The sequence below is a fragment of the Periplaneta americana genome, chromosome 1 (assembly GCF_040183065.1).
Source record: "Periplaneta americana isolate PAMFEO1 chromosome 1, P.americana_PAMFEO1_priV1, whole genome shotgun sequence".
Lineage (NCBI taxonomy): Eukaryota > Metazoa > Arthropoda > Insecta > Blattodea > Blattidae > Periplaneta > Periplaneta americana.
The window spans coordinates 166,753,448-166,765,811 of NC_091117.1; the positions used below are offsets into that span (position 1 = coordinate 166,753,448).

General features: G+C 34.8%; 1 protein-coding gene across 3 annotated transcripts in view; it reads left to right on the forward strand.

Annotated features, from left to right (window-relative positions):
- The window catches only part of lili (LMBR1-like protein), a 138,106-nt gene that overhangs the window by 105,381 nt on the left and 20,361 nt on the right, over nucleotides 1-12,364 (forward strand). For 2 of the 3 annotated variants that reach the window (XR_011333178.1, XM_069831324.1), the window contains exons 5-8: nucleotides 2,254-2,389; nucleotides 2,649-2,717; nucleotides 5,351-5,674; nucleotides 9,113-9,267. Coding sequence is in view for 2 of the 3 variants with exons in the window: in XM_069831324.1 (XP_069687425.1) it covers nucleotides 2,254-2,389; nucleotides 2,649-2,717; nucleotides 5,351-5,674; nucleotides 9,113-9,267 (684 nt within the window). In the remaining variant the exon portion in view is untranslated. The remainder of the gene's footprint in view (nucleotides 1-2,253; nucleotides 2,390-2,648; nucleotides 2,718-5,350; nucleotides 5,675-9,112; nucleotides 9,268-12,364) is intronic. The other variant, XM_069831331.1, reaches the window with a different exon arrangement.

Sequence of the window (12,364 nt, forward strand, 5' to 3'; positions counted from 1 at the left end):
TTTTCAGATAATATGACTATACCTGGGTATCGGAGCCTAGGTGGGCCTCCTCTGTTAGCTCTACTACTTCCCCTCTCCAGGCAGCTTCCTAGTTTGAGGCCTCTATAGTTTTAAATACTCACCCCATATAACATGATTTTTATTGATGATATTAATTATTATTATCGTTATTACTACTATATTATTGTTAATATTATCATTATTATTATGATTATTATTATTATTATTATTATTATTATTATTATTATTATTATTATTATTATTATTATTATTATTTAATAAGCTGTTATACTGTGAGTTTGTTTCAATAACTGTTAATATGATGAAGCAGTGCATATTATGGTTTTTTTTAATTGGGTTATTTTACGACACTGTATCAACATCTAGGTTATTTAGCGTCTGAATGAAATGAAGGTGATAATGCCAGTGAAATGAGTCCGGGGTCCAGCACCGAAAGTTACCCAGCTGCATATTATGGTATCTTTCTGAAAAAATTGTTAGTAATGGTGTAGGTTTGTCCTTATTTAAAATTTTCCTTCTTTCATTATTTCATCTCGAAAAAGGATACTCTAACAATTAATTAATTATATCATCATTATTGTTCGGATCTGTTTCGGTTTTCATTTTCCTGACATACAAAATAAAACTGAACCACACTCACTACTGCACTGTGAAGTACATTAGTACAACACTCCTGCATAAGTTATTAACTGTACATAAGGGGGTAAAACAGTGTGGTCTCGTGCTGCTGGACAGCGAGAATTTTTGTGTTATTGTTATTTATTCCTTATTATGGAAGACGAGCCACCACGGCTTTTCTCACCCCATCCCTCCTTAAGACGTGCATTGATCTGTCTATGGATGGGAAAAGAGAAAGCTGATGGGTGGGTGAATACCGACCAGCCTACGAGGCAGAAGAAATGTGCCTCAGTTACAGCTTTTCATGTGCAATCTCAAAACCCGTGAAAACATACGAAGTGCAGAAGTCAGGCTCGACCAGATAGGTCTTAGGGACAAATTTTACTGCAAGACATGTCTATATACATCACAGAGTTTTCAGATACTTCTACAACGTTATAGATATGCTTCATCATCATCATTATCCACCGGGTAGTCTGTTATGGTCTCACATCAGTCCATCTCTTAGCTGGGCAACCAATGGTTCTTCTTCCACGGGGCGCACATTGCAGGATTTGTTTTGGGATGTGTGTTCTAATAATTCTTCTGACACGATTTTCCCAGCTTTTCCTTTGATTGTTTACATATTGTAATATTGGTTCGGTTTTTAGTTCTTTCAGGATATCGTTATTTCTTTTGTGGTCCCATTTTGTGATTTCTGCAGTGCATCTCATGATCTTCATCTCAGCAGTGGTTATTCTTGAGAAGTCAGGTGTTCTTATGGTCTAAGCCTCACATGAGATAAAACTGGTGAGCAGGAGTTTTATAAATTTTCATTTGTGTATGTTTCCGAACTAATGATGGTTTCAAAACTGAATTTATTATGCATCAGAGGCCAAGTGAGAGGGAACCCATTTTGTGGCAACTTCGGTTTACCTCAGCTCATTATTCACAGTATGCTGAACAGATGTAGTTCATCTCTAGGTGGACGCTATATTGTCATATGACTCTGCAGACTCGTGTGACGATTTGGTTGATCTCTCCACAGTACATTTATGACACTTGCCTGAAACTGTTTTACGCCATTTGTAGATGTGTGATTGTAAGTTAGAGGTAGGATCTTATTGTGCGTGTATTCTCGGCTGAATTTCCATAGGTTTTGTTCCTTCAGTGCACAAGAAACGAATAATAGCTCTCTGTTTCTCCTTGTTGCACACCTGAAGAAGCATCACTATCACTCTCCTACTACAGCCGATGACCTGATTCATACACAGACTCTCAGCACCTGTTTGCCGTCAATAGCAACATAGACTATGACGTTCTACCTCGATTGATAATTCAGATTTCTAAATTTCTATTGCACTTTTCTCGTTTTCATTTGATTCACTCTCATGTATTTCCCAGATGCATTGACTTCAAATATTGAATCTAAACAAAATCCATACTATTAAGTCAAAGTTAATAACCAGAGAGACAGCTGGCATCACTAAAACGACTTTTTCTTTGTAAGGTGTGCTGAAAATGAGTACTTTCATGAAAATATTCAAATCTTTATCTTGTTACAATATTCGTATTTTCTCTTAATATTGTCTAATAAGAAAATAAGATTAAGAATTTTTTATATTCATGTTTCAGGGTTTGATGGCTAGAGTGTATGAAACATTTATAGTGCTGTGCCTGCTAGCAGTTGTGGTGCTAGGGATGACGTACGTTATGTCTGCTCTGATAGATAAGGAGCAGTCTAACATACATACATTGCTCAGTAAGTCCGGTAAATATGATATGTCCAAGAATCTTAAAAACTTCATTATCATTTTTATTATTCTTCAAATAAAAGTGGTGTTGGTTTAAAAGGACACAGTAATATCAATTAAAAATGACATATACTTTTTTACATGTTACGTCAATATCAGTTCACAAATTTATGTATTCTTTCCTTAAATGGTAAAGAAGTGTGACAAATCGTGATGTATAATACATAATATTTCGTAGTCAGCATGTATTGATTCATTATGTTTCTTATGTTGCAGATTTGTGGAGTTACTATTTACCATTCCTTTATTCATGCATCTCATTTATTGGTGTGCTTATGCTTTTATGTAAGTATTACAAGTAATAACTTACTACAAGAAATTATAGTAACTTAGATGTTTATGAATATACAGACTAGACCTCAGAATTCTCACGAAAACGACCAACTGAAACTCACCACTCAGCCTTAGGTTGTGAAGAAAGCAGCTGGGTAATGATTTGCTCGAGTGCATGGAGTCGAGTATTTATAACCAATCAGTGAAGCTTTTACTCGGTCGGTCACAAGCGCTTTAAGTTATTGCACTACAATTACATCATCTTTTAATGCCTGATACTCAAAACAGCATGCCTAACAAGGTTACCATTTTGGTATCTATTTCATATAACACGAAATGTAGGAAGTATTTGAACATTTAAATAAGAAACTTAAAAAAAAAGGTAAAAGGTAAAGGTATCCCCGTAACATGCCATGAAGGCACTTGGGGGGCATGGAGGTAGAGCCCCATGCTTTCCATGACCTCGGCACTAGAATGAGGTGGTGTGGTCGGCACCACGCTCTGGCCGCCTTTTACCCCCGGGAAAGACCCGGTACTCAATTTTATAGGAGGCTGAGTGAACCTCGGGGCCGTTCTGAAAGTTTGGCAACGAGAAATTAAATAAACATAATCTTTAAATAACACAGTTTGTTAAATGGAATAATGCTTCATATTATGAGTACCGATAATGTTATTCAACATCCTTCTTGTCAAACTCATTATTTAAGTAATGAAAATGTTTAATGTAGTTTAGTAATAGTGGTTGCATAAAAAGAACAGAGATTTTGTGGTGTTTACCAGATTTGTTCAGAAGCAGACATTATCTATCTCAGTCACAGTATTTAATACTACACGTTCAATTTGCTTAACATTTTTACATTAATACAATATATATTAAGAGATGCTTAATCGCAGAAAATGATTGACATTGGAGCTACTTATGGGAAGGTGAATGCAGATTCTATTATTCCACATTGAACGACATTATCATGAAATATAAGGATAGAGCAAACAAAATTCGTGCTGAAGGTATTCCAAAAATAAAAGAATCAATGGAAAAATCACCATTTGGTTTTAAAATTAATAATTTTTGTGCAATCTTATCTAGAATTTCCTTCTTGGTTTATTTAATGTATTTACTTTTCTGTGACATTACGAATACAACACTATTACAAAATATTACAAGTGTTCAGTTCAAATAGAGGATAAAGACTAACATTTGATAGCCTGTATATCTACTAGGTTCACTAATTATGGTCCCGTCGCTCTAATTTCCAGCAGCCAATCGCGTTGCAGGTCGGCTACATTTAAACGTGTGCATCTTGTGATTCGCTGTTGAAGACCTTATTCATTTTTTAAGGCTCGATAAATACTTAATATAATCGCCCGCCATTTTGGCTCTTTCGTTGGTGTTTGCAGAAAGCACATGAAGACATTATTTGTCGCTCAAATATTTGCTGAATTACATTGCGTTTGATTTATTATCATTGGAGCTACGACATGATAATGTTTAACGGTGTGGCAAATAGATTCCTCGTATGGTAGCTCGGCAACGAAAGAACAAAAATAGCGAACGATACTACCTACCTAGACTTTATAGAGCTTTCACTTCCTAAGACGTAAGCAAAGAGGAGGAGTCATGCTGGGAATAACAGCGTCGCGACTATAGGTAATAGAGCATTAGGTAGTTTAACATTTCCATAGTGCACATTGACCAAAGACAGTTTTCAACCTATGATACACTTCTAGACCGGTCGACCGTGATGCTTCATTTGGGTGTTTTGCTTTCATGCGAAGTCAGTACATGCAGCAGCCAGCCTGCTACTTATAGTATTCAGCGACCAACCGCACGCACATACTGCCATGACCCTCAATCAGTTGGGGAGGCCAAGATGTAGATGGGAGGATAATATAAAATTGGATTTGAAGGAGATGGGATATGATGGTAGAGACTGAATTAATCTTGCTCAGGGCAGGCTTATGTGAGGGCAGCAGTGAACCTCTGGGTTCCTTAAAAGCCATTTGTAAATAAGTATATGATACAATACGATACAACATGACATGATATAATGCGATATATATATGATATGATATGACATAACATGATCTATGATGTTTCTTCTTTTTCAGTTTATTTAATCGTTCTTATCAGATGTTTTACACCCCACTGTCTTGTATTTATAAATTTATTTGCTAATTATTTTCACGTTTATTCCTATTATCCTGTTCTGCTGTTTGCTATTCATGCCTCTGTAATCCATCCTTCAGTACTCTATCCCATTGTGTCGTCATGTTTGTTGCAGGTGTGTTACAGTATTTTATTAAGGTCTTGATTTAATTAATCTTGTGTATTGTACCAAAACATGTCTGAACTTCTTTTTTAAATCTGAAAACCGTAATGTTAATGACGATTTAAATTCCCTCTGCTGTTTTCATTCCAGTACTTCTCCCTTATTGTCATATAATGTCTTTAAACAGCCTCTTTAGTTTTCACAGTTATCCAACTTTGCAAACTTGCTTCATACAAATGGCACTTACAGGTTCAGTAAGTTATTTTACTAACAAAACATTTTTTTTTGTAAGTAGATAAGAAGAATAACTGTGATTGGCATTGTGGAATAGCTATACTTCTTTTAATTTGGCATGACCATGGTTTTGTTTGGCAGTGTGTACACCATTGGGTTTTGTCCGTCTCTTTACCGTTGTTGGCCAGTTTCTGGTGAAACCTCAGTTCCTTCGTGACCTGGATGAAGAGTTTTTTGTAGCTCGGTTGGAAGAGGATTGTGTTAGAAGAAGACTCGTGCAAGCAACAGCTACAGGCAAGACCTACGTCTCACCTTCTCCCATGTGTCCACTGCCTGTCAGCCCATGCTGTGAAGACGATGTCACAGAGAGTCCAATTGGTGACCTCATGACACTTCAGAATGGAGCCCTCCAGTCGGGCCTTGGGGAGAGACTCTCAGAGATCCAGTTGCGGAGAAAAATTCTGGGTACAGATAAAAGAAATCTTTATTGTTATTACAGAATTGGAATAGTATTTTTAATTTGTATTAATTCCTTTAACACTTCTGCATATAATTCTAGTAGATTTTAGTTTCTTTGCACTTTATTTTTTTTTTCTTCTCTCCTTGCCCTGTCCCCAACATATGAATGCGTAATATATCGTTAGAGAGTGTGAAATAATGTTTTTAGACCAAATAATTTAAGTTTTAAGTGACACATTCAACATTTTTATGGTGTGAAAAGACTATGTGTAGAGTTTAATGAACTTATATTACTTTTAAGATTTTACAAACTATTATATTATTTTACTCGTTGTACTAGTATTTCATCATGACAAGAATTGTAGCATTACTTCACTGTTGTCTTCATTGAAAATAGTTTATTCGGCTGTGGTTTAACTATTTGGAGTAATATTTTGTGTTATACACATAAAATTCTCTTCTTATATCCCTCTTTATAAATCTTTCAATTGAAACCTATCTTTCCCAAGGGCTTAAGTGCCAATTCTTTCAAATTTCATTTTATTCAGTCCAATGGAGTTACATCCATTACATCCATATGAAAATATCATAGCTAATGGGCTTTGTCGTAGCTGAACTTAAGTGACTCATTGTATGCCAAAAGATGGTGTTGGAGGTATCTCAACATACATTTGGCAGTGTGTTTTTAATCAGTGTGTCAGAAAATTGTTTTTGGCGCTTGGAAAGATAGGTCTTCAATTGTTGTCTTCTTTTCTTACCTTCCTTGTTTCTCTCTTTTTCTTTGTGTAAATTTATAGAGGTGTTAAAACATGAAATATAGCTTAAATCGCAAGAGATGAAAGTGGGAGTGGTTTTCACATATCGCACATTATGAAGGAATAAGGTGCACATAGAGATGGGTTTTATTTTCTTTATTATGATTCCAGAAGAGAACTAGGACTATTTCTGGAATTTTTGACAAACTAAAAAGTTTCTTGTTCCACTCAAAATTAAATATACTTTAAAAAGTATTCCTGATGTTAACAGTGGTTTCGAGGTTTGTCTTCAACTTTTTGTTTGCTTTACTGTTACAATGAGCAAATAATAACTTGAATTAATAATGCCATGAATACCGGATCACAAAAACATTGTTCGAACACCAGAACAACAATGTTTTAACTATTTTGAACTATAGAGGATTTCACATTAATAAAAAACATTGAACATATGGGGCTATTCCATCAAATAATCAGTTGCCATAGAAACGTCAACCTACCACATAGCTTCTACAATGTACTGGGCAAGGCCCATGAAACCAATGCTTTTTTCTTAATGCGGAATCATCTATACATAATTAAGACACTAGCAGCAACCTTTGTCTCGTCGTCGTCTTCCTCCTCCTTCTCCTCCTCCTCCTCCTCCTCCTCCATCTTCTTCTTCTTCTTCATTTTCATGCATGGAGAATAAAACATGTGGCATGTTTCCAAAATTTCACTAGTGCAACTTTCTCTTTATCTATGGAGATTACAATTTCATTCAAGTTTGTAGGCTTATATTTATGTGAGGATCTTATTGTAATGCATATCATTCTCGGTGGTCTAGTGGTTGCCATGCCTGTTCTTGGATTCGAGATTCGTGAATTCAACCCCCAGTGAGGGTAGTGGATTTTGAAAGTCAATAGCTGTAGTATGATTTCCTTTAGGATGCTGAGTTCACGCAGATGGAGGTCTACTGTGGTCTCTGATGCTCGATTAAATAACAAAAAATGAAATGTTAGCATTGCTGTGAAGCATTCAGAAGCTGAACTGATTAATTTCACTAAGATTAAGGCTGAGTAAATAGTAACTGCTAAAGTTTAAGTCCCAGAAAATTTGAAAGTTTTAGTGCAATAATCAGTGAAGAGAAAAGATATTGCAATTTGCACAACTGTAAATTAAAGTTAATCACATTCAAAATTGATAAATTTTATGTTTACATTGCATTCTAACCATGTAACTCAGTTAAAAAAAAAAATTAAGTGTGTCATTTGGCTTGTGGACACGTCATATTAAGGCTGTTAGAATTGCAAAAGATTTGGAACTGAGTTAACAATGTTAGGTATCTGGAAAGTACAAAAAGCGAACTGGTTGAGTGCATAGAGGTTTCCCCCAACCCCAAATACAATGCAATCTACTGTATTCACAGACTAATATGACTCATTCACCATTTTTTTCTATATTGAATTATCATTTTATTAAGAATCTGGAAATTATAAAGTTTATCGATGTTATTACTTCATTTTTTATTCTGTTGCTTGATTTTTATTCCTGGAAGCTTCTTAAGAATTTCATAACCACCTTTCACAATGTTTTCATGAAGTCCGTATGTGCTTTCCGAATAAACAAACTGGTAAAGCAATTGTTTATAAAATTTTAATGGAGATTTATTTCACTATAATACTTCTAGGTTGGAAATATTAGTACGAATACCTAAAACTAGGTGATAACCAACCAGCTTGTTAACAGAAGGTTACTGCGATGAGTAGTTGTGGTAATTATGGGAAATATAGTAATACAGTAGAATCTCTATTATCCGTGGTAATGAATGGGATGGATTGAATGGTTAATCGAAAAACTCGGATAATCCGTACCAGAAAATATGTTCATAAATTAAGTGCATATTACAGTTTTGCAATTTCCTCCGTAATGTTGTGTTTAACATGCTACATAGTGGATCAGAAGTTCACTAATTTAAATCTGGTTGTCAGTAATGGGTTTATAAAAGCCAAGGATATTCCTTGTGATGTTTGTTCGCGGAAAGATAGGAATAGTAGAGATCTCTTATTGTAGATTTACATACTTTACACACTTTATCCTTGTTTTTCGTTAAATAGAGCGCAGTTTTATCGTCAGTCTCATATTCTGATGCGAAATAAGTCGCGGTTTCTCTTTTTCCAAAGCTCTCAATTATTTCCTTTTTTTATTTCGATACTTAGCAAGATACTTTTGACATCCGTGGAAGATATATTGCATAGATAATATAAAGTACAGGCACTCGAACAGTAGGACAAGGACTGAATGCTGCACAGATTTGCTATAAATTGTACGGAAGTTCCTGGCACAATTTCTTTGAAAACAAAACACCTCCAGTAACTGTTCTTATTGCCGGCAGTAGTACTGTGTAAGGATAAAGGCTTGTAATAATACTCTATAAAAATAAGTACTACATTTTTTTCTGCAGCAAGAAAGAAAGAAAAAGAAAAGAGCGAGAGAAAGACTGTCGGATAATATGCCGATCAGTTAATAGGGTGACAGATAATCGGGGTTCTACTGTATTATAATTTATAATCATATTTGCACCCTTGTGTGATAAACTATGTCTCCAACAGTAACTAACAGTTATATTGCTTCACTTACAGAAACCTTAATACTCAATTATCACATACAGCACAGCACCTGTTTATGATCATGATTTGTCATTTTGCAGATAAACAAAGACATACATCTTCACTTCAGAGAAATTTGGTGTATCCTGTGGCCATGTTAATGTTATGTGCACTAACAGCAGTCACTGTACTCATGGTGCTGCAAAACACATTGGAGCTGCTAATAGGAATTAAGGCACTTCCTCTGAGCACAAGAGTAAGTTTGACCTGGTGTCAGGTCATATGGCTATAATTTCCAGACAATATACTTCTGTAGAGTGTGTTGACATAAGCAAGATAACACTTCCGAAGGCCAATTATAAATAAGAGAATATTTATTCAAGATCATTCCCTTAACATTTCCCTATATTTTAACTCCCAGATTTGCCACGTGTCTTACAAGAAAGCATGAAAAACAGATACATGTGTTAGTTTCATACTGGTATGTGGCACCATGCATAAAAAATCGTGAAAGAAACCCAGACAAATTAAAAGACGATGAAAGAATCACAGTGGTGCAGCAGCACAGCTGAGCTTCAGTGATGCATTTGTTCTCATCCTCAAGTTTATTATGCTGGCATGGCTTAGCTATCTTCATCATGGAAAAATAGCCTCTCACAAACATATCGATGGCTGAGAACCAAACTGTTCCAAGTCCAACTTTTTATAAGAAAGAAATCTGTGTTTCATTGTGTTCCAGTTCTTATCTGTATATACTGTATGAATCGAACAAAATTATGTTGTTGTTGTTTTCTAATGCCAGGCGTTTGACAATAAAGTCATTTGACCTCTTGCACTGGTCAGCCACTGAAGCACAGATTTTGAGGTGTTCCGAATCCATTTCTTGGTTTGAGTTGCACAATGGGCAGTTAGGGAACTGATACATTCCAATTCTATGCAGGTGTTTGGCCAAACAATCATGGCCTGTTGCCAATTTAAGTGCAGCTACAGACGATTTTCGTGGTAAATCGGGAATTAACTGTGGATTATGATGCAGAGAGTTCCATTTTTCCCCTTGAGATTGTGTTATCAAATTTTGTTTGTTGAAGTCTAAGTATGTAGATTTAATAAATCTTTTCACAGAGTAATACATAGATTTAGTAACAGATCTGTAAGTAGCAGTGCTGCCCTTCTTTGCTAAAGCTTATAATATAATGTCACAATGTGTGTCCATCTCTGATTCCCTAAATTTCCAGGAATACCCGTTACTGTTTTGTAATAATGAATATTTATCAGATGTGTGTATGGAAATTATCGAAAGTCAGAATTTATAATATCGCAAATGAACCAACATATTCAACAGACTGCGTGTGATGTTTATGACTGTCGCTGTTCTGAACAGTTGATTCATATAATTACTGTAATTTGTTTTCTTTTACACTCAGTAGATTTCAGGAAAATCCAACATTCATCTATGCTAGCATACTTAAGATTACGTGAATGAATATTTAAACAGTACTTATTCCGGACAAAAATAACTCCAAATGTTTTAAGTTGTGCACTTTTCATGAAGTCATGTTTAGATTTATATGAATATCCAGTTTTCATAAAAACTCTTGTGTTATATCACTAACACCACCCCTTTGTCTTCCATCTGGTAAATGTGTTTGATTGTTATTATCTGATTACATGATATTTATTTATTTTTTATTTTATTGTGCTTCCTCAAATTAGAGGCTACCATTAGACAAAGCATACAAAACAATATAAATGATGAAAGGTAACAGAGTAAGAAAAAAGTAAACAAGTACACAAACAAACAAACAATGGCAATTTACAGTAAAAAAAGTTACAAGTAAAGAAGCTAATAAGAGAAAGAAAAAAGATAATGTTGCATTATTTTTTCAGTACACTGAATTAGAGTCCATATGGGTGGTTTCGTAAAAATTTGACTGACTCTCTAATTATGAGGAGGGCCAGTTCATTCAGAAACGATTTGTGCAGTCCTAGGGTCTTACAGAATTGAGAAGAGAAGTTAGGTATCGTTCCTGTTGCTCCAAACATCAGTCCCGTAATACTGATATCGTGAAGTTGGTAAAACATAAAAAAAAAACATTTGAAAACCTGAAAAAAAGATCAGGGAAATTTATTGCGTCACAAATCTCCCATCATAATATGTGATATGAGGTGGATTTTCAAATTTTACTTTTCGAAACCTCAGTAAACAATTACAAGTTAGCAGGAGCATCATTTTCAAGACAAAACAGAAGTATAGGCAGATGTTACAATTTCTGGTTAGGGAATTTATCTTGCTAAATTAATCAATCAAATATCGAAGTTTCTTTTATATATCACAAAATTAGCTTAAAACCCCTCCCAGTGGAAGTCGGAAACCACTAGACCAACAAGAACAATATCGTCCCCATTCTTCTTTTTCTTCTTATTTTGCTTTTTCTCCTTCTTTTCCTCGCCCTCCTCCACTTCATCATTATTATGTTTTTATTTAGTTCTTAACTGACAGTAATAGTAATGGAGAATTATTATTGTAAGTATCTTGGTTCCTAAGAGTTTCTTTATTCACAAACAAGAGAACTTGTATCATTTTGAGAAGGAAAGAATGATTGAAAGATCTTTATTCTCTGCTTAAATTCACGATTTGAGATTTAATCTATTATGCCTTTTTCCAGACTATTATGTTGAACATAGTGCAAACAATTCTACATATTTCTAGAATAACTCAGTGTTGTGCTTTGGAAATCATATCTTTGTAATAAGAGTTCATTATTCTTAATTGTTTCTTTAAGTTTTTCTTTCTTTAATGAATTCAGTTATTGTTAAGATTATAATTAGGGTTGACTTCCACAGTCTGACACTTACCCACAAACACATGCATTTGAGTTCGAGAACGTAATATACTTTGGTATCATTTTGTTTTGTTTATGTTATGACCTGATGAGTGTGTAATATACATAATATGGATCATACAAACACTTTTTTATGTTTTGTTGTATACTGCAATGCAAGGCCATGCACAGGATTTTTTCATAAAGTACCGGTACCACTAGTTTATAATAAGCTTTTTAATTAACTGTTTATTACCATACCACGATTTCAAATGGTAGTATGTGTATCTCCGGTATTGTGTAACATGTTGAAATATTTCATTATATCACTTTCTAACATACTGATCTTTTCCAAAATGGGGGAGGGGGTGTCATACCTCCAGACATCCCTCCTTGTGCACGGCCTTGCTAAAATGTCTAGTGTATTTATTAGATTAGTTTAGTCACTACGTAATGATTCGTGTCATTGTGTAGTTTATGTCTGTAATACTGATGTTCTATAGGCTTTTATACCCATAATTCATCCCACTT